The sequence below is a fragment of the Mustela nivalis genome (assembly GCF_964662115.1).
Source record: "Mustela nivalis genome assembly, chromosome: 3".
Lineage (NCBI taxonomy): Eukaryota > Metazoa > Chordata > Mammalia > Carnivora > Mustelidae > Mustela > Mustela nivalis.
In genome coordinates, this window is record NC_139022.1 from 163,385,023 (window position 1) to 163,408,038 (window position 23,016).

At 35.4% G+C, this 23,016-nt stretch overlaps 1 protein-coding gene across 3 annotated transcripts in view; it reads left to right on the forward strand.

Annotated features, from left to right (window-relative positions):
- CDH12 (cadherin 12) overlaps nt 1–23,016 on the forward strand; it is a 998,766-nt gene that overhangs the window by 892,691 nt on the left and 83,059 nt on the right. For all 3 annotated transcript variants that reach the window (XM_082725875.1, XM_082725876.1, XM_082725877.1), the window contains one exon: nt 15,927–16,046. In XM_082725875.1, coding sequence (XP_082582001.1) covers nt 15,927–16,046 — 120 coding nt within the window. The remainder of the gene's footprint in view (nt 1–15,926; nt 16,047–23,016) is intronic.

The window sequence follows — 23,016 nt, forward strand, 5'->3', positions numbered from 1 at the left end:
AAAAAAAAATCTTGATTTCATCAGTTACATCATACCACTAATTATATAAATCTAAATGTTATTTTAGTGGTATTAATATTGATTAGTTGGTATTAATATTCGTTGCTTAAGTTCTAAATACGATGCCACAAAAAACTGTTAGAATTAATATATATACAGTAAAATTATAGGGTACAAAATCAACATCCAAAAATCAGTTTCATTCTGTCAATAAAATCAGACTATCCAAAAAAAAAAAAAAAAAAAGAGAGAGAGAGAGAGAGAAAGAAAACAATCCCATGTGTGATAACATCAAAAAGAATGAAGTATTTAGTGAAAAGCTTCCAAAAAGAGATGAAAGACTTATACATTGAAAGCTATAAAACATTGATGAAAAAAATTAAAGAAGACTCACAAGAGTGGAAAGATATCTTGTGTTCCTGGATTGGAAGACTTAATATTGTTAAGATATTCTTATTACCCAAAGTGATCTGAGAGACCCCTATCAAAATCCCAATGGCATTTTTTACAGAACTGGAAAAGAAATCCTGAAATTCATATGGAACCACAAAATACTCAGAATAGCCAGATAATCTTGAGAAAGAAGAACAAAGCTGGAGACATCACACTACCTGAATTCAAAATATCTTACAAAAGTACAGACATTAAAACAGGCTATATATATATATATATATATATACACTCATTTCCATATTTAAAAAATAGAAATAAAATTTTTGCACCAAGTATTATCAGACAAAATGGAAGAGGTTAGTTACTTTATAAAGAATTCTTGAGTTTCCTGGAGGTGGACCAAGGTAGTGGTTATAGGCTAAGGCTTTGTTGTCAGCTGCCTGAGTTTTCAATGCTACACAGTTTACTAAATGTAATTCAGCATTTTAAAAAGTGTAGCTAATCATAGCAGGAAGGATGATTTCAAGCATTAAGTGAAATAATGCATATAAAATGTTCTTTGCAACATTTGACACATTGCAGTATATCTGTACATATTAATTGGCATATTACAACACTTTTTTTTTTTAGGAAAGAAGAGGGAGCTGCAGAATAGAATAATTTTCTGATTTCTACTAAAGAAATCATAAAATAAACATAGGTATTATTTGAATATTCACTCCTAAGGGCAGTTTTATTTTGGTTTCTTGTTCCTTCATTTTTATTCTTATATTCTCAGTGTGTAGCATACTGTTAGCTGTCCCGACACAGTCACTTAATTAATACCCTGTAAATGAAAATCTATGGATCTTTTCTTCTTCCCGAAGGGTATCTGAAGAGGTCCCCTGGTATTAAACGTGTATCTTTAGAGTTAGTGATCTGGAGTTCTTGTGTTTCTGTGTCCTGGAAATTATGAAAGGCTTAAGTCTGCACCTTAGTACAAAATCTCACACTTCAAAACTAAGAGTTGGAGACCTTGAGACACTGAAGCCTTCCTCCTGAAATGGAATATCCTGAGATGAGGTTCACTGGGGCCCTCACAAAATTTAAAAAAGCAGTAAGCTTAAAATATCCTGGTAGGAAAATGATCCCCATCAACAGACAAGACCGAGGTTAGTGGCCTAACATCACAAACTGGAGCCTCATTCCAATGGAAGGAATTATGAGAATCTATATACAAAGTAATGAAAGGAAACCATAGCAGCAGTGAGTATGACTTAAAATATGACTTAACTTGAATCACAACTACTCATGGGTTGGAGTTAGGGAAGGGACAAAACTGCTCTCCAAACCCTTAAAGACATGGAACCTACAGGGGAATGTGGCCTCAGGTTTGGTGCTCTTTAGGACGAAGAAGAAAACTCAGAACTGAATCTCAGTCCCAGCATGCTTCAATGACTGGTTTGTGAGACAGACTTCTGACCAGCTGCTGAATCTTTACATTCAAGAACATCAAACCCTTTCCTGAAATTTATCTTCTCATAGCTCCTTTTTTAATGCCACTAACCCATAATTTGTACTCATGCCCCCAAATAGCCCTTTGCCAAGTTTCCAATCTACCTTTTAAATCATCTATGAATTGAATTTGTGACTTTATTATTCTAAATACTCTTGTGCTCCTGGAGCGTTGTCTCCTGCTGTCTTCCCACTTTTCACTTGGTCTCTTCTCTGCCTCCTCAGCTGGGTCATAAAATAAATTCATGGGTAACCCCATCTAACTGTAACTCACTGTCTCTTAGACTTTTAATCCCTTTTTAGCTTTTAATCTGCACTCTATTTTATGGCTGGCTTACAACTTGAAAGCTCTTTAAAAAATACTATATATGAAAATTTTCATATAATGATATAGTCACCAAAATATTGAAAAGGAATCATTTTAGTGTAATGGGAGAAGCTTCATGATAAATAATAGGATTAAAAACAAAGAGAGATAGCTTGCACTTGGAAATAATGGCATAGTTAATTCTATTTTTGTCATCAAACTTGTATTTTCAAATAGCATCTATAGTTTCATTGCTTAAAGTGGCAGGAATGCCTCCAAGTTATAGACATATATTGTGCAGGTAAGTTCAGTATCCCATAGACTATGCATTACAATCACAGTTTATGTGGTTTAATAGTTTCTGTCTTTATTTTTATGTGTTACTGTGAAAAGTTCAAAGTGTTTAATAAACTGATTGGTCTTCTACAGAATAATGATAATGTATACATTTCTATTTTGCAATGAGTTTTACGATTCGTCTACAACCTTTAAGGTTTTTTTTTTTTTTTAAATAAAAGGAGCTGTACATCACCATGAGAAAGATAACTATAACTTCTTAAAATTTAAACCTTGTGTTTCATTCTCAAGAGAGAATCATATGGAATGAAAATTTCATAGAAAACCTAAGTGAAGGGAACAATGTCAATAAATTTATTGAAATTTAACTTGATCAGAGATTGATTTAATTAGGTTCCTCTGTCCAAAATCACAATATGTGTTTGTATAGTGGAATCTAAAGACATCTAGTCCTCAAACTCTTACTTTATAGCTAAAGAAAATGGGGTGGGATTATTTGGCTTATTCATTGTCATTTCTGTGTCAACTGGGGGACTTTATATTAGAAAGCATATGAAATCTTACCCCAAAGATACAAATGTAGTGATCTGAAGGGGCACCTGCACCCGGGTGTTTATAGCAGCATGTCTAAAATAGCTAAATGATGAAAGAGCCTAGATGTCCATTGGCAGATGAATGGGTAAAGACTTGGTACATATATGCAATGGAATATTACTTGGCCATCAAAAAATGAAATATTGCCATTTGCAATGATGTGGATGGAACTAGAGGGTATTATGCTAAGAGAAATAAGTCAATCAGAGAAAGACAATTATCTATGATCTCACTCATACGTGGAATTTAAGAAAGAAAACAGAGGATCATAGGGGAAGAGGGGAAAAAACAAAACAGGACAAAATCAGAGAGAAAGAAACCATAAGAGACTCTTAATCATAGGAAACAAACTGAAGGCTGCAGGAGATGAGAGGGGAGGGGGGATGTAGTAACTGGGTGATGGACATTAAGGAGGTCATGTGATGTATTGAACACTCGGTGTTATATAAGACTGATGAATCACTGACCTCTACTGTTGAAACTAGTAATACATTATATATTAGCTAATTAAATTTGAATTAAAAAAAAAAAAGGAAAGTATAGGAAGTCTAATAAAGTTTGAGTTTTGTTTAGATACAGCACATCCTGCCCTGACAAACTGGGTTACAATGAATCTAGCAAAACAAGTAGGCTTCTGAGTCTTCTATTTTTGTAACAATTATCAAAACCAAATCTCAGCTTAAATCATTGTAACATTCAACCACAGCAACATAAAAGGAAAAAAAAAAAACAAAACCTTGAACTAAAACCACAGTAATTTACACACTAATAACATACCTTTCTCTATTAGCTAAGATTATTTAAACATTCATGGTTATAATTATGATAATTATGGTTACTTCATAACTACCCATAGCATCCATCACTGTTTTTGTTTTTGTTTTTGTTTTTTGCATCCATCACTGTTTATGTGGATTCATAAGTATTCTTGCCAATAGTGCTATGTCACGTGGTCATGTTTTTGAGTTTGTGAAATAATCAATGACCAACTCCCTTGGTTCCAGGTAGTGTGAACTGCTATTTATTACAATAATAACTTTCCATAAAAGTGACCTTAGTATAATTCTTGCTTTTACAAAAGTTCATTCTTTCCTTGTAACAGTAGAATTAAACACTCTTCTGTAGACCTAGCTGGATTTAATGAGTCACGATGACCGGAGTGCTCGTAATTGATTTCTTTTATTCTTTTGGAACTGGTTTTAAGAGTTCTCAAGGCACTTTTGATTTGAAGCTATTCCTTTGATTTCTGTAACAGACAACAAAGCAGCCTCACTGTCAAAACTGTTGACAGGAGGGGACATTGAATCTTTTGCCTCAACTAAAGGATATTATAAAGGTTTCATGGTTAACCTCTAATATCAGCTAATCAAAAATATTTTCTAAGCCCAAATCATTTTTTTAAAAAAAATTCTCATTCAAGAGGCATGTCTTTTACATGTCCATTATGTACTGGGCTCCATAGTAGGTATTAGGATTCCAAAAAGCAAAGATTTTACTGTGAACTGTAGATCATGCTTGCTGCCTCATGGAAACAGCAGAGAAGTGAAACTAGACAGTCTGTGAGCATATGGGAATGAGCTTCTGAAAGAGAAGCTAGTGAGGCCAGTGCTTAATTTGGGCTGCCGTTCTCCTGGGTGCCAAAGGACGTTTCTGACATCCATGGCAAACCTGCAAAGAGCAGGATATGAAGTAATGGTATGTCATAGGGAAGAGACACTGTATTGAAGCAGCGAGAAATGGACAGTGTGGCAAGAGATGAACCTGGAAATGTAGGTAGAGGCCGATTCCCAAAGAACATGAGGGATATAGTGCTGAGGACAAAATCAGATTTACAATTTGAAAAACAAAAAATGTGGCTTAAATACACAAGGTGGATGGCAGGTTGTTATAGCAGGAAACACTGATATATATTATAGTGCTATAAGTCAAGTGGAAAACAAATTTTTGAACAAAAGTAGTGGCAGATTGGAGAGGACAAACATATTTTAGCAACGCTAAGTCAGTGAAAGAGATTGCCCTGGGTGTAAAATGTGATTAAAAAATGTAGACTGTGACCAAGAAATCAGGCATATCTTGGCTTAGTTAACTTGCAATTTTGTTATGTCAGAAACTGGCCGATATACATGATGATCCAGTCGCTGGCACCTAGAGGCTAATAAGAAATCAAAGTGTCTAGTTAGGCATACAGAGTGAGAGAAAACCCGAAGTTCATGAATCTTTGAAGGCCAAGGAGAGGAAAAGGAGTCCGTAGAGAAGATTAAGAAAGGGTGATCACAGTAGAAAGCCATTGTTGGAGGCAACATGGGGAGAGAGATTTGTATCAACCTCTTAGATGCCTTTAGACAAAGCAGGTGAACATGAGAATCACCTTGCACTCTTGGGGGAAAGACTAGTAAATCAAAAGCTGTGTTGGATGGCTGACGAAAGGTAGCTGTGAGTCTGAAATGCACTACTAGCGAGGAACTAGGCTCAGGGGAAAGCAAGATTTCAGCGAAGGGAAGGAGCTGTGGACGTTTTGTATTCTGTGAAAGTCTAACAGTGAGCAAGTTTGTCTGTGGTACTTCTCGAAGTAGACTGAATCATGTGATGTGGTTTGGGCACAGGCAATAGTGGAAGAAACCAAAAGAGCTTAATTTATATTTTACAAACTGTTATGAAATTCAGATATATGTTATTTATTTATTCATTCATTTATTTTTATTTATTTTTTAAAGATTTTATTCATTTGACAGACATAGATCACAAGTAGGCAGAGAGGTAGGCAGAGAGAGAGGAGGCAGCAGCCTCCCCGCTGAGCAGAGAGCCCGATGCGGGGCTGGATCCCAGGACCTCGCAATCACGACCTGAGCTGAAGGCAGAGGCTTTAACCCTTGAGCCACCCAGGTTTCTCTATTCATTTATTTTTATTTCTTAATTATGTTCAGTTAGCCAGCATGTAGTAAGTACATCAGTAGTTTTTGATGTAGTGTTCAGCAACTCATTAGTTGCATGTAACACCCAGTGCTCATCACAACACGTGCCCTCCTTAATACCCATCACCTGGTTACCCCATCCCCCATCCGCCATCCTCTGAAAACTTCACTTCATTTCTCAGAGTCCAGAGTCTCTCATGGTTTGTCTCCATCGCTGATTTCTTCCCCTTCCCTCTGGGTATTCCTTATGACCCACATACATGTTTTTAACTCTTAGATGAGAGGTTCAGACTTGTTACCCCCAAATTAATTAGCAGAGTCCTGATTTTTGTTGGATAGTAGGTATAACAAACTTCCCAAAGAGGAGGTTTGAGAAGCTGAGGAGTTAAATTTTAGAATGTATATTTTAGAACGAAAACACAGATGGATTTCAGACTTTGAACCGTCTTGAAGGAATCCAGATGCCACGTGGTGATGCATGGCACACCATTGAACGATTTGGACAGAGCAATAATATTTTCAAAATATTATAACCAAAAGATTAATCTCTAGTAACGGGAAAGACATTCTGAAAAGCATTAAGATTGGATTTTGTTTCAATTTGCACCACCAATTATTAGAATTAGAGGGAAACAATAAAATATTACCCTTCATTATAAAGTTGAAGAATTTTAACAATGACCACTTTGATGTGGGTTTCTTATGTGTCAGTTATGATGCTAAGCAATTTATCTGCATTACTCATGAGTTAAGGCAAAATGAGTTCCAAGTGATCCCAAGTAATTATGCTCCTCCTTTCAATTTGAAATAGCAGGCTTAGAGAGTTTAAGTGACTTGCCAAAATTTTGTTAATTTGAAAGTTATTAAAAAAAAATCCCAATCCAGCTTCAAGTATAAAATCCCACACAAAAAGGGGTTTCTGGCCTCAAATGATCAAAATGTTTGGAGGCTGAGCTTCAGCCACATTTGATCAAGACTCCTCATCCTCTTTCCTGGGATTCACAAGCTTGTGACCTCTTGTGTCTCACTATCTCTAGTCAAGTTTTCCCCAACATGTTGAAATGACTTTGGTAGTTCAGACTTTTGCATACCAGCTTCCAGGGAAGAAGAGAAAAGAGAGCATTTCCCAGAAGTTCTTAACAAACATCTCTGGTTTTATAGGTTTATAGAAATGGGTTACCTTTACACTTCTTAAATATTCAAGAAGTGGGGGGTGGGGAAAGCTTTTATTTGTCAGCTAAACTGGAGCCAACTGCCTTCACAGGAGTTAAGCTTCTTTTAACATAAATGGAAGTGTGAAGGGCATAGTGATATATGACTATCTATGCAGAGAGTTTTAAGCTTAGGTAGGATTCATTGGGGAAGTGGATTACCATACTATTCACTCAAATTACATTATTATTCTTACATAATTGAAATAACTTGCAAAACAATCATATATCTATTTAATTACAGAGTTAGTTCTAGGATCCAACTCTACTGGTTTGTACACACACTCACACACACACACACACACACACACACACACACACCCTATACACGTACATATACAATTTTTATTTTTGGGGGATGCCTGGGTGGCTCAGTTGGTTAAGCCGCTGCCTTTGGCTCAGGTCATGATCCTGGGATGGAGTCCTGCATCGGGCTACTTGCTCTGCAGGGAGCCTGCTTCTTCTTCCTCTGCCACTCTGTCTGCTTGTGCTCGCTAGCTTTCTCTCTCTCTCTCTCTCTCTCTCTCTTTGACAAATAAATAAATAAAATTTAAAAAAATTGTATTCTTTCTTTTGCTAAAGCTAGTACACACACACACACACACATAATGGATGGGTAGATGGATGGATAGATAAATACAGATAATCTCTAGATAGACTTTATGTTAGATGACTTTGCCCAACTGTAGTCTAATGTAAGTGTTCTGAGTGTGTTTGGGTTAGGCTAGGCTAACCTATGATGTCCCTTAGGTCAGTAGCTCAGAGGTATTAAATGTATTTTGAACTTATGATAATGTTCAACCTAGGATGTGTTTATCAGCATGTAACCTCATGGTGGGCTGAGAAAGATCTGTAAATGGGTAAAGAGATAAAGATCTTTGTTTTATCCTTAATATGGCAGAATCATCCAATCAAATAAAAACAAATAATTTTAAGAGTATAGAATGTGTGTTAAATAATGAATTACATTAATTGTCCTTAACATCTTGGCTAACTGCATATAATGAAAAGCAATTTTTTTTTTCCCTTAAGGATACAATACCTCATGGAAAAAATACAAAGCTTAGAGAATTATAACTGAAAGCCACTGAATGAATGAATTCCAAACTCATGTATTTCATCATGTTTTCTATGGAATTTTCTGACAGCATCCATGAAAATAATTTCCAATTACATTGGGCACAAAGGAAGCAACAGTGTATCATCACTGGTAATTGGAATTTAGTGTGTCACTGGGAGCAGTCATTAGCATTTTTACTGGTGTATGTGGTATAGAGTTCTTGGCACACAATGGAGAGATAAAGTGCTCATAAAAATGGATTCCCTTATCCATCAAAGTACATTTAAATCACAAGGTGTAAATATGTATAGTCTAAAATATTTAGTATATATCTAGAAGGAAAGTTTTATAACCTTAGAGTGCTTTTGGGTGCTTGGACTGAATACCAAATCCTAAGTGGATGTCAAAGCATTGGGTGTGCCAAGGGCTGCTCTGTAGCCAGGCTGAGGAGAGTCAGAGTTGAGGCCAGTATAAAACCAAATTGCCTGCTCTTATCCTAGAAGTATAGTTCAAGAGGGCATACAATCCACTCTGGGAGATTTTTTTTTAAAGATTTATTTATTTGTTTATTTGACAGAGAGAGAGAGAGAGAGAGATCACAAGTAGGCAGAGACAGACGGGGTGGGGGAGGGGGTGGGAAGCTGGCTCCCTGCTGAGCAGAAAGCCTGTGCGGGGCTCGACCCCAGGACCCTGAGATCATGACCTGAGCTGAAGGCAGAGGCCTAACCCACTGAGCCACCCAGGTGCCCCAACTCTGGGGGATTTTTAATGACATATATCTTTACTAATCTTTAAAAGTTCTGGTTATTTCAGGCAGATTTAACAAGTATACCAACTCTTCTTACTTGGGTCTCTAACAAAGTAGAACAACATTGTTGTAGTCTACTTGTTTCTATTTTAATGTCCTTTAAAACATTTTCCAAAATTACATTTTTTTCTCAAATATAGGAGATAAAGTCCAGATCAGTATAAGAATATTAGGATGGGGCACTTGAGTACAGGAATTGGGCTAGTGTTACATATTTGGGTCTTGTTACCTTATGTGTGGAGTAGAATAGAAAGTTAAGTATGTACACATGTTTTGGCCACACACTTAAATAGCACATACTATGTGGAAAACTTATTATAATTTCTTAACTAGCATTAGCTCATTTAATACTGCTAGAAGATGCTATTTTTTCACTTTCTTTTCATAGGAAGAAACTAAAATGGAGAGATTGAGTATTTAGTTTGAAGTCACATGATTGGCTAGAGGTCAATACGATTCAAGTGTAGGCTTTAAGGCTCTAGAGGCAAAAACAATAACCACAATGGTGAGCAATCAGTCTTTCTTAATTGGCGAAACTGTGTAGGACTTGGCTTATCAGACTCATCTACAAAGATTTCAAAACTTTCTCATACCTGGCACATCCACAAACATTTAAGTTAGACTATCTGATGGAAGCCTAGGAATTGATGCTCTCCTTAATCCCTGTGAAAGTTTTATAGGTAGACTTTGTTGATGATAAAGAGGATAGAAGAACCATTTACAAGTTTAAAGGGCAAATATAGGAAGAGAATCCATAGAAGGAATCTAAGAGCCAAGTGTTCATGAGTAGTGCAGTGAGGTCTAATGCAAAATTGATTAAAGACCTAGTTACTTTAAAGACTAAACTCACCTGTTGTGCATTCATGCTTAATTTTACTTTATAATTAAATCTGACTTTAGCAGATCTCATGTTTCAATGTGTAATAATATCCTATTCCTTTGTAGGATCTTTTCATGTCTGCGTGTGCGCACACACACACGCACATGATCTTTAACTTCATTCTAAAAACCCTTCAGCTTTCCATTTCTCTGCTGTTTGATGTACTTTTTTATGTAATAAAGTGTACATTTTATTTTCCAATCCTATTTGGAAAGAAATGTCTGTGTATTTCATTCTATACTTTTCTAAGTAGAATTGCATTATTTCCTGGTTATAATGCAATATATACATAAGGCAAAAGCTGAAAGAAAGTTACATGTCTCTCTTTTTTTTAAAAGATTTTATTTATTTAATTGATAGAGATCACAAGTGGCAGGGAGGCAGGCAGAGAGAGAGGAGGAAGCAGGCTCCCTGCTGAGCAGAGAGCCGGATGCAGGACTCAATCCCAGGACCTTGAGATTATGACCTGAACCGAAGGCAGTGGCTTAACCCACTGAGCCACCTGGTGCCCTACTTGTCTCTCTTGATGTGATTTGTCTCTTTTTCACTATTTATATTTCAGTCTTGTGAAGGGTTAAAATCATCAGCAAAACAACTTATATTAACTCCCCTTGGGTGTGCATTTCATATTGTGGTACAATCTTGCTTATTTGATTTTTTTTTTTTAATGCAATACCACTCCTTTTGGTTCTGCTTTCTGAAGTGAAAACGGTGATGTGCTTTAGAAATTCAAGATAAGTTAAACTCACAATGTCGTGTCAAAAAGTACTCTAAAGGCCATAACTAACTGCAAGGTCTCCATTTAGAGTATAGTGTATATAGTATGTGTGTCTTTCGGACATACCTATAGTACTGTTTGTATTCAACTGATAAATATTTATTTGGGACTTATGTCATAACAGATGGGCTGTGAGAAGAATGAATATGGAACTGCTGATGATGTAAAAGATTTTGTAGCCCATGAGAAGAAGCACATAATGAACTGAGTTTCAAAAAACAAAAATGTGTTAAGACTCTTGGGAATACAGAGGCATGAACAAAGAATCTGTGCTGGTAGTAGAAAAACAAGCATTCACAGAGGTGACAGGGGAGTTGGGACATCAAGGGTGTGGAATATTTCTTCAAGGGGTGGAGGCTGAAGGGTTCTGGGTAGCAGGACCCCGTGGGCAAGTATACAGAGACAGGAAAGAGCCTTAGCTTCGCCGTAACTAAGTACTTACAGGCTCCGTGTGGGGTGTCCCACAGCACCATCAGAAACGTAATCTGCAGAGATTCTGAAACCCATCCCTGTCATGCCCATGAGTTTAGGTGATTTTTCTTTCAAGAGGAATAGGAACCTCTTAGGTTTTAAGACCTAAGGGGTTAAAAAAAAATAGAGCTTTAAAAAAATTAATTTATTTTGTAAAGGAAAGGGGAGCAATGTGACCAACCTTGTGCTATGGGACAGTGACTCTGAGGCTCCTGTGTGAAAGGCGCTAGAGAGGAAAAAATTAGGATTTTTTTTCAGGCTTGCAATTAGGAAAGTGAGGCCCCAGACCACCTGAGACAATTGCAGGGTGATAAAAAGCAAAGAACATACTGAATGAGTAGAATATTTTTATACAGCTAGGAAATTTTTAAAAAAGACTTTATGGAAGCCACAAATTAGTTATAATTCACGTATATTTTCTTTTTTTAAAGATTTATTTATTTATTTTAGAGAGATACAGAGAGAGAGGGAGAGCATGAGCAGGAGGAGGGGCAGAGGCAGAGGGAGAGAGAAAATATCCAGCAGATTCTCCACTGAGCACAGAGCAGGGCTCGATCCCAGGACGCTGATCATGACCTGACCCCAAATCAGGAGTCACTTAACCAACTGAGCCACAGAGGTGCCCCATAATCCACTTATATTTTCAACTTATTTCTACCAAGTCTTTTTTTTTTTTTTAACACCTCAAATGTTAAAAAATGCAAGGGATATAGAATGATCATGCTGGAGGAAGCATTTACCAGAACAAATAGTTTTGCAACACATTGCTTTTTATGGTTGAGAATAGTACCTGGTATATGGTATGTACCACTGAACATTTGTTGAATGAAAGAATAAATTAATCAATCAACAAGTTAATGTCTACTTGGGCAGAAATTGTGAGTTAAGGCTCAGTTCAATTCCAACCTCTCTACCATTTTTTTTTTTAAAGATTTCATTTATTTATTTGACAGATAGAGATCACAAGTAGGCAGAAAGGCAGGCAGAGAGAGAGGGGGAAGCAGGCCTGATGTGAGGCTCCATCCCAGACCCTGGGATCATAACCAGAGCCGAAGGCCCACTGAGCCACCCAGGCGCCCCAACCTCTCTACCATTTTATTTTATTTTTTATTATTTTTTTCTTTTCTCTCTACCATTTTATACGAGCCCATTCTTGTTGACAATAAAGGACATCCTCATATTAAAAAACAAAACAAAACAAAACAAAACAAAAACAAAAACAAAAACAAAAACAAAAAACAAAAAAAACCCTGAAATCCTATCATATTACAACTGTGAATTTACAAAATGCAACTAATTTTTTGAAAATATTTTTACATATCTGTACAAGTAATTCTATCTAAATTGGTTCTCATATTAACTCTCAAGTATTTAGGTATTTTAGTGAAACCCTGATTTAGTTGCAGTTTATAGCAAATGGGCTTCTCCTAAAGACTGTTCTTTCTAGATGATATTTCTATAACTCTCAGTGTTCACTTTTTCTGTCCCTTGGTATTCTATAAATGCATGCATATATGTGATATTAACTTATATCTTATACATATATAGAGAGTGACTGCTTAGATTTAGATTTAATTATTACTATAAAATAACTCTTTTAGTAGTAGCTGCATTATTAAAAACTACATGAATTAACTTACTACCAATCGGAGCAGTGTTACTGAAAAACTTAAGTAGTTCAGTATTCTCCATTGCATATTGTACATGCTGTCTCCAACTAGATGTAAAAGAATGCTTTCTCGTTGAGTTACATCCTCTCTGCACTTCAGCATTTGGAGTGGTTACATTGTCGCTCTGAATTTGGGTGATAAGAGAATACATCTCAAGATGACTGCTAGGTACAAGCAGACTACTCCAGTTTTTGTGATTATATTGTTTCCTTGTTGCACACTGAACATGTTCCCAGGGTAACCTCCTGCTCCCACTTCTTGGGTACTGAGTGCTTAATAGGTTCAGGAACTGCTGTGCTATCCAAGCCCTGCAGAAGGTAGTATTTTGACACTTACATGCTCCAGATGATCAACTGAGTCTTTCCAATGGAGGGAATCTCTGTCTTTGCATTAGTTTGTAAAATGTCAGGGAGCATCTGGCAAAACAAGCTGATATAATGATGTTTAGTTGTTTCCTTGTAAACACCTATGGAGGCACTTCTCAGAGCTCTCAAATTTGATATGGTTCTTAGTGAATAACCTTTTCACTAAACTGAAGATAATTTCTACTATAACTGAGTGGACATTCATTTTTTTAAAGATTTTATTAAAGTTCTATTCGTTAACTCATAGTGTAATATTAGTTTCAGGTGTACAGTATAGTGAGTCAAGACTTCCATACAGCACTTGATACTCATCACAAGTGTCCTCCTTAACCCCCATCACCTATTTCACCCATCCCTCTGTCCACTTCCCCTCTGGTAATAATTAGTTTGTTCTCTACAGTTAAGAATCAGTTTCTTGGTTTACCTCTCTCTTTTGTCCCCTATGCTCATTTGTTCCTTAAATTCCACACCTGTGTGAAATCATGTGGTGATTGTCTTCCCTGACTGACTTATTTGGCCTAGAATCATACTCGTTAACTCCATTCATGTCGTTGGAAATGGCAAGATTTCATTCTTATGGTTGAGTAATATTCCCATGTGTGTGTGCGTGTGTGCGCACGCATGTGTGTATGTGAGAGAGAGAGAGGGAAAGCTTCTTTATTCATTCATCAGTTGATGGACTTTCAGCTGTTTTCATCATTTGGCTATTGTAGATTATACTGCTATAACCATATGCTCAATAAGAAGGACAGAGATGAATAATACAGCATCTCCCCTTTTACATTTTTGTTCTTAATATTAATATGAACATTAACCAAGTATACAGAAAAATAGTTTCTTCCAAAAGTAGTTTTAAAGGTTGTATGTTAATTTTTTTTTAATTTAAACTCAAAAATTTAAAGAGTGAATTAAGAAATATTGCCTATCTTATTCATCTTCGTCTTTCTTATTAAGCATAGGTGAGAGTTAGGTTAAAGTTTATTGAATTTGTCACTAAACATTTCTTAGCAGACATAATACCTTTTTCTTCAAAATATCCTTAAAGAAGAACTACTCACAACTATTTAATTACAACATTTATACTTAGGATTGGGTAGTTATTTAATATTTGTAGACTTTGCTGATATAGCACATGTGCAATGCAGTGATAGTAATGATATAGGTCAAACCAGGAAAATCACTGTGTGACAGAAAGGAGGAAAGAAGGGAAGTTACTCTTGCAACACTTCATTCCTATAGCATAAAAGATAACATACTTTTGATGGATATCTAATATAGGTCCTTAATGCCTATTTGTCAAATAATTATTAATGATGTTGCAAATATTGATAATGATGATCATGATGGTGATAGTGGATGATAAGGAATGTTATCAGTCTTGACATCTCAGAAATAGGTGCCTACTTTTCTTCTAGAAGTTTCCTTTCCTGGAAAAGACTGTTGAAATAAAACCTATCATTCATGTCTTGAAATAGCTAGAATTCACCAAAACATTCTTAAGATTAAAACATTTGGTATTGAATGTCTACTCAATCCCATTTGATATTGAATGTCTATTGAAAGTTATCATTTTTAAATTTCTTTTTTTACTAACCTGACAAACAGACAAAATGGTAGGGGGGAAGAGATGTTTCATTCTCTTAGTTGACAAATAAACCAAGATTGGGTTTGTTCCAGTTTTGTACCACCTGAAGTGTAAAGCCTGAATGAATAATTGACTGGAAAGGAGAAACCCTTTGTTCCCAAAATTAAGAAGTCACTTTGAGTGCCTCTAAGAATAGGAGCATTCTGTCCATTTTCTAACTTTGGGTGTACGTATCCCTCCCTTTGTGCAACGTATTGATTTTACTTATATTGAACTTGATCATTTTGATTTTACTTTGTTCTCAACTCAGTATAGTAATGCTGAACAGGATATGAAGATATAGTCAAAAAGGTCTTAGAGAAAGACTTAACTATGACCATGACTATATAAGACAAAAATACAAGTAAAATCTCCTTTTAACTTCTCTTAGTGAAAACATGAGAAAAGATACAGAGAATTTGAATTGCCTTTAATGTTTTCTTATGTCACTGAATCCTTAGGTTAATTCAGTCCTGAGACCTAGAGGTGTTCTTGTAGCTATAATTGCAATTATTTTTGGATCCTCAATTTCTCAGATATTCCGTCCTAATTAAAGTCTTCCTAATGGTAGTATGTAGTTGTTGATTTTTAAATAACAATGCAAGTTACTTACAGCCTCTAAAGTTCAGTAAACCTTCAAACCTTTTAGCTTCTCTATTGATAACCCAATCATGCAATTAAAGCATCTATAGTAAGCAGATGAGCTAATGTAAGCAGTGTCATGTTTCTTTTGGTGTATAAATCAATAAAGCTATCATGATGACTTTCAGTTCAATCATCTAGCTACTGGAAATGAACACAGCTTTTAAAATAGATTTTTAAAATATGTATCATTTGCACTAACAGCTATATCGTTGCCCAACATTTTGGTTATAATAGTTACATCATTCTCAGTAGCATCGTATATACACAGAATCATTTGAGTAATGCCAAATTAAAAAAACAAAATGGAGTCCATCAGATTTAAAAAAAAACAAAAACAAAAACAACAACAACAAAAAAACACATGACCTTGAGCTCTAAAAAACAAATATGCTAGAGTCACACTGTCTTATTTTCCAGGTGCATATGTGCTCCAGGTCAAGGCCACAGACGCGGATGACCCGACCTATGGAAACAGTGCCAGAGTCGTTTATAGCATTCTTCAGGGACAACCTTATTTCTCTATTGATCCCAAGACAGGTAAATTTTTTATTAGAGACAACATCATCACCACCCCTTTCAAATATTTAAATGTTAATTAAATCTTGGCATGGGAAGTTCCCTATTCTAAAAATGCAGTAAAGATTCGGTGTGCTGTACATTACGCAAAGGAAGATAGGATCTTACCTTATGGCTGCAGAACCATTTCCTCGGGATGGAACCTTGTGTAAATGTACGCTATTTCACATGGATGTGTTAAGTCCCAACCCCAAGTTAGAGATACTTGGATAATTTACTTTAAATTTTCAAAAAGCCTGGTCATATTTTTCTTTTTGATTCTTCTGGATAAAATAACTTTAAGTTTCAGATTTCCTTGTTTGGGTTCAATTATAGGCAGTTTGGGATCTTAATGACATGCGGTAAGATCATGGGGCCTCTATTGCTGTCTTTTTGTTTTGTTTTGTTTTGTTTTTTCCTAAGATTTTATATATTTGACAGACGGAGCTCACAAGCAGGCAGAGAAGCAGGCAGAGAGAGGAGGAAGCAGGCTCCCCGCTGAGCAGAGAGCCCAATGCTGGGTCTGATCCCAGGACCCTGGGATCATGACCTGAGCCAAAGCAGAGGCTTTAACCCACTGAGTCACCCAGGTGCCCCAATTGCTGTATTTATCAAGAGCTATGGATAATTAATTTGGATTTGCATTAATAGAGACGTAGCTTCCAGCAGAGGAGAGAAGAGGGTTGACAACCTCAAAACACCCACATCACTAATTCTTCTGGTCTATGCTTTTGAAGCTGGTCTAATATTTAAGTCAGAACATTTGAATGGCACTTTTTGGAGTCAAATATATGAGAATCTTTGGAAAATATAGAAAGGGAAGGATACTATGCACATAGAAAATTTTCTCTTCCCTTAGAGCCGGTCTGCCTCGTCTAGAGAATCTGTTTTTTTGAACGCTAGGTAGTTTTCAAAGAGATCTGACCATGCTGACCATCAAAATAGGTATTCTGTGTCACACTTAAAACAGAACTCCACAATGATAGCTATTTTATAAACTATTACATGGCACATATATTGCAGACTGAATTCAAAACTAGTTATTACATTAGGTTGCAATAATGAAATAAATTGTTAATGTGCTAATGTTACTTTTTAAATTGGTAAATAAATTTTAAAGAGCAATATCAATTTGAAAAGTCTTAATTTCAGACACTATGCATTCAAATAGGCTTCACATTTCAAAATTAACACATCCCCATAAGTATTTGCTGAAATCTGGAATACCAATTAGATATAGGTTAATTAATAATTAGCCATGTTTTAATGTCACCTAGAAACAGAAAGTCAATTAATTAGGAATAGAGAACCTGCAAAAACTTTCTGCAAATGAACCTGCTATTCTCTAATTTCCTACTCTTCTCATTAAGCCCACAGAGGGAGAGAAATCAGCAAGAAGTTATGGGAATAAGGCAGGAAGTTGGTTCCTTTTGTAAACCTAAAAAAAAAAAAATAGCTTATAATAAGGACAGAATCAGTCCTGTAGGAAGGGACTCTGGAAAGGTTTGTTTAGGACATAGAAGCTCTTTTGGTTTGGAAAGAGTGTCAGAAACCAAAAGTCAGAATGTCAGATGAGTGTGTGATGGGGAAGTTACACCTACAATATGAAGTATTTTTAAAAAGTATGGCAATCAGGATAAGATATTTGGCAGTATCATTGTTAAGGAACTTCTATGGTTGCTGCTTAACCATGGGGAATCATATATATTTGTAGGGAAAAATTGTTGAAGGAAGAATTGGGGAAGTTGTTCAATGACATTTATCATGGTACAAAACTCCAGGAGTATGAAGGATTGGACAACAGGCTGAATATATAAACAAATATTGGAGGGAGGGAAATTATATAAACTAAAATAAATCCTTTTTATCAGATGACAAAATTATGGGTTATTTCTTCTTCTATAATTACCCATCTTTTCCAAATTTCACATCATGGATAATCTAACTAGAAAGAGAATTAAGAGCAGTATATGTGTCTTACATCTCTTCAGCCTCTGAGAAGCACTCCTCAGAGTCAGAGGCGATGGGAAAAAGAAAAAGGAGGGTGTGCAGAGATTGGTGGAGGGGAGGTTGGCTGTTAGAGTACACTTAGCGGGTTGTAGTGATTAATTCTACAGAATAGGTGAGTTTATATAAACTCAGAATAAGGTGACCGAAGAAAGATGAAGGGATTAATATTGATGAAATAACTATAGATACAGTCAGTATCTAACTGAACGGTGAGAGAAAATCATACAAAAATGAATTTAAACATAGACCATAGATTAAGAATAAAATAGTTACCGTTGACTTAATACCAGACAATAATTTTTGAGTCAAAACACTTTCTGTCCCTCTGGCTTTACTTGTTCAATATCAGCTTCAGATTAATTCTAGTGCCTTCAGAAAGTATTATCTTACAGGAGAATATGTATATTCATAGTATGCCTTTAATAACTATGTATTTATATTTTATGTAATGCTTATTATTTAGAACTAAAGGTGAAACAATTCTGGTGTAAACAATGAAATAGATTTTTTGAGGCATTGATTTTCACTGGAGACAGAAGTCTTGATACTAACAATGCCTCAGACCACTAGACAGGAAAAGAGTGGATGAGGAGGCACTTCATTAATAGAATGATAACTAGTTCTTCATACACAGAGACCATTAAGAAGACTTTTTGTCAAATTTATCACCTTGTGGTACATAAGAGTAAATCAAAAATCAAGGATAATTGCAATTTCTCAGAAATAGTCTCCATTTGTTCCAGCCATCTAGCTTCCTTTTATGATTCCTTTGCTGTTAGGAAATAAAACGCATGAAAAACTAATATTATCTAAAATTTTCCACCTTTGAGTGTAGAATACACTTTAAAATAATTTTTAGATGAAGAACCTCATCAGAATTTCTTGTGCCTAAATATTTATGAAGAGATAAATATAACCATTTATTATCCATTTAGAATGAGAAAATAGAAGACATTTCCTTAGTGATACTGCTTTTTGACAAATATTCCTAGCATCCCTATGCAAGTGAATATAGGAGGCTTATTTGTAGGGAATATAAATTGACGCATTCTATGAAATAAGTTTGGAAATAATCGTTCTCTTTAAAATTGGCTGATTTGGCAATTATCCAGCTTAGCTATGAAATTATTTACTGTGAATTAAAATTCACATACATTTGTGTGTGTGTGTATACACACACATAGAGAATTACTTCAAGTTATTATTAAATATTTTTAAAAAACCTCAAGTGTGATGAATCTATGACACTTTTTAAAGATCTATTTGTTTATTTGGAAGAGAGTGTGCATGAAAGAGGGGGGATGGGTGGAGGAAGAGAGATTCTCAAGCAGATTCCCCAGTGAGCACACGACCTTGAGATCATGACCCAAGCTGAAATCAAAAGTCAAGCAAAGAGGGTCAATTATCCTATGGTTTCACTTACTTGTGGAGCATAAGGAATAACATGGAGAACATTGGGAGAAGGAGACGAGAAGCGAGTTGGGGGAAACTGGAGGGGGCGACAAACCATGAAAGACTGTGGACTCTGAGAAACAAACTGAGGGTTTTAGAGGGAATGTGGGTGAGGGGTTGGGTGAGCCAGGTGGTGGGTATTAAGGAGGGCATGTATTGCATGGGGCATGGGTGTAATGCATAAACGATGAATATTGGAATGCTGAAAAATAAAGTTTAATATAAAAAGTCAGATATTTAACCGACTAAGCCACCCAGGTGCCCCAAGTCTATGACATTAAATAAAGTTTATATTCATTATACTTATTATTTATAAAACATTAAAGTGTTATATTAGCATATATTTTGTATATTTTTATATTTAATGTTTTATGCATTAGAAAAACATCTATAATCTATAAAACATTAAACATAGGCATTACAATATTTTATAAAATTTTATCTAGTACATAAAATCAGGATGCTAAATATCTCTATAACATTGATAATAGAATTATTTAGGAAAACAAATTTTACTATAAAATATTGACCTTATGTCTTAATTTATGCTCAAAATTCTTTTGCAATATTTAAATTGTTCCTAAATGATTTAAAAAACTAGTCTGCATTGGATAACTAGATATATATCATGTGGTGATGATATGTACGATTTTTCCAAATAATCTGACCCCTTATTGAGAGAACATCATTATTTATTTTACTTCAAAATTTTTCAAACCTATAAACTTTAAATGATTTTGTTGTCATAAAATATACATAACATAAAATTTACCATATTAACCATTTTAAGCGAACAGTGTAGTGGCATTAAGTACATTCATATTGATGGGACACCTGGGTGGCTCAGTTGGTTAAGCATCTGCCTTACACTCATGTCTTGATCCCAGAGTCCTAGTATTGAGTCCCACATTGGGCTTCTTGCTCAGCAGGGAGTCTGCTTCTCTTTCTGCCTGCTGCTTCCCTGCTTGTGCTCTCTATCTCTCTGTCAAACAAATGAATAAAATCTCTAAAAAAAAAATCACATTTTTCTACAACTACCACTGCTATCCATCTCGAGAGCTTTTTTATCGATATCTTTTCATTTATATATATTATCAAAAACAACGTATATTTATAAGGTTTTTTCTATTTTATGCATTTATATATGCCTTTATAGAATCCATATGAAAACAGTTGAATGAGGCTAGAGTTGAATGGACAAGCTGCATTTTTTCCCTTTTATTCACCATTCAACTATTTCATGCTCTGTAATTCTGTCTTGGGCTCTGTTTAGGGAAATCTGAAAAATGTTGCTGTGAGAACAGACACTTCCTCAAGATTTTTACTCTTTGAGTCTTACTATCACCTTTTATTCAGGAATTATAATCTCCAGGCCTGTGTCTTAAGTGAAACTTCCTCTCTGATTCTGACTGATACTTACTCTTTTAGGTCTTTAACAAAGTGTTGGTGTTTTAAAGCTGCAGAGTATAATTGAAACATGGGTTAGACTATATTTTGAGCTAATTTTGATATTACTACATAAATACTTACAATATTTCATGACTTGAAATGCTTTTGATATTAATTCAGAGTAAAGTCAGAGATTCCAGATACGTTAGTGCTGAGGTGCTGATGAAAGAAAGAGTATCATCTTTATTCGAGGGCAGGTTAAGAGGGGTTACCTACGCAAAGTCGTCATGCCTCTAATACTTTCTGCATTTAGACCAGGTCTGATTATGGGCATAGTGAGAGCAAGGAGAGCAATAATGCTAATAAATACAAGGCAGGACAAATAAGTCAAGGAAATAGATAATTATTAAGCTATTACATCCCATATTACCTATTTTGTAATATTTTAGTTATGGGTAGTAAAACTGCATGACTAAAAACATGCTCCCATGAATGGTTTCCTTGTATTCTGCCTCCTCTCCCTTCCTGAGAACTCGGCATGAACTTTGCTTGCCTTATTTTAGACATCATGGAGTGCACACATCAGAGATAGAACTGAGAATGTTTGGCTTTAAAAGGAAAATACTCCAGGGGCATGTGATACAAGACTTGAGGAAGTTGTAGAACTGTTATGAAGTAGAGGAAGTGGTTGTATTCTGTGCCGCTTGAGAGGAAAAGGGCTATCATAGCTGGCTGAGTTACAGGAAGAAAGAATTTTGGCTTCAGGTACATATAAGAGGATGTCAGTACTTGTCCCTAAATAAGAGCATGCCTCGCGAGATTGTGAGTTTCCTATTGGTGGAAGTGTTAAAGAGATAATGAGCAAGGAGCTGGTGGTGCTGGATCTATTTATTCATGGGGTGAATGTCAATGTAGAACCAATGGCCTCACAGGTGTTTTGCTAGTAGGATACCAAGATGAGTCAAGTAGATCCTCAAGTGGGTCCCCATCACCTGGAGGGAGGCCACCAGGTCCTCAGAAGATGACAGTTGAATTTTGTAGGATGAAATTCTCTGATACGTAGAATGACTGCTGAGCACTGATACAGACTGAGAGAAGAACTTCCTAAGGAAAGAGGTCCTAGGAAGTATCTTCTGAGTCCTAAAGCAAGGTCAAGGTGTGTTATAGGTGGGAAGAAGGTCTCCAAATTTTTTTCCTACTGAAGGTAACCTGATAATTCTTCTTGTCCTTAAAATACATTATTGAGTTATTGGCAACAACATTTTTTAAAATTATACACTTCATCTGTGTAGTGATAGACACAACAGTTTTGTTAATATTTCTAAAGATTGCACTTGCTCTTAAAAACCTCATTTCACATTTTAAAATTTTAGATTAATTTAAGACTGTAATGAAAAAAAACTCAGTAGCTTTTCATATAAATTGCTGCAAAACCAGGACTTGTACAAGTGTTTTAAAATACAATTTAGCTGTAAAAATATAAAAAGCAACTTTACATTGTGATAAAGTTAAGATTACCATCTTTACCTATAATTATTATTTTTTATTCTACCATCTATTAGCAGTTCCTAAAAGACCGGGCATTATGATATATTTGCTAATGCTTCCTCCAGATTCATAATTTAAAAAGTCAGTCATGACATGGCCAGCATTGGAGTGTGTTATCTACTAAGGGTTATTATTTTCAGATGCAAAAGTAGCATTTAATCATTTTTTTCATAACATACTAGCTACCATATACATATGTCTATACTAACAACTCCATCTCATTCAAAATTACATCAAGAATATTTTCATTAAAAAAAAGAATATTTTTCATGATCAACCGTCAATAATGACCAAGACTGCTAGTAATATATTCAATCATTATCTCTCTTGAAGGGTATATGGTAACTTTCCATGTGTGACCTAAGCTTATTGCTGTATGTTAATTTGTGTATTTTATTAATATTTACTGTGTCTCACATATGCTTCACATTGTTCTAGAACTAAGTTTCCTACAGGGAAAACAAAATAATGACAAAATCCCCACCTTCAGGAATATTCACTTTATTTGGGAAAACACAAAACAAGCACAATAAGCAAGCAAAATATTAGTGTT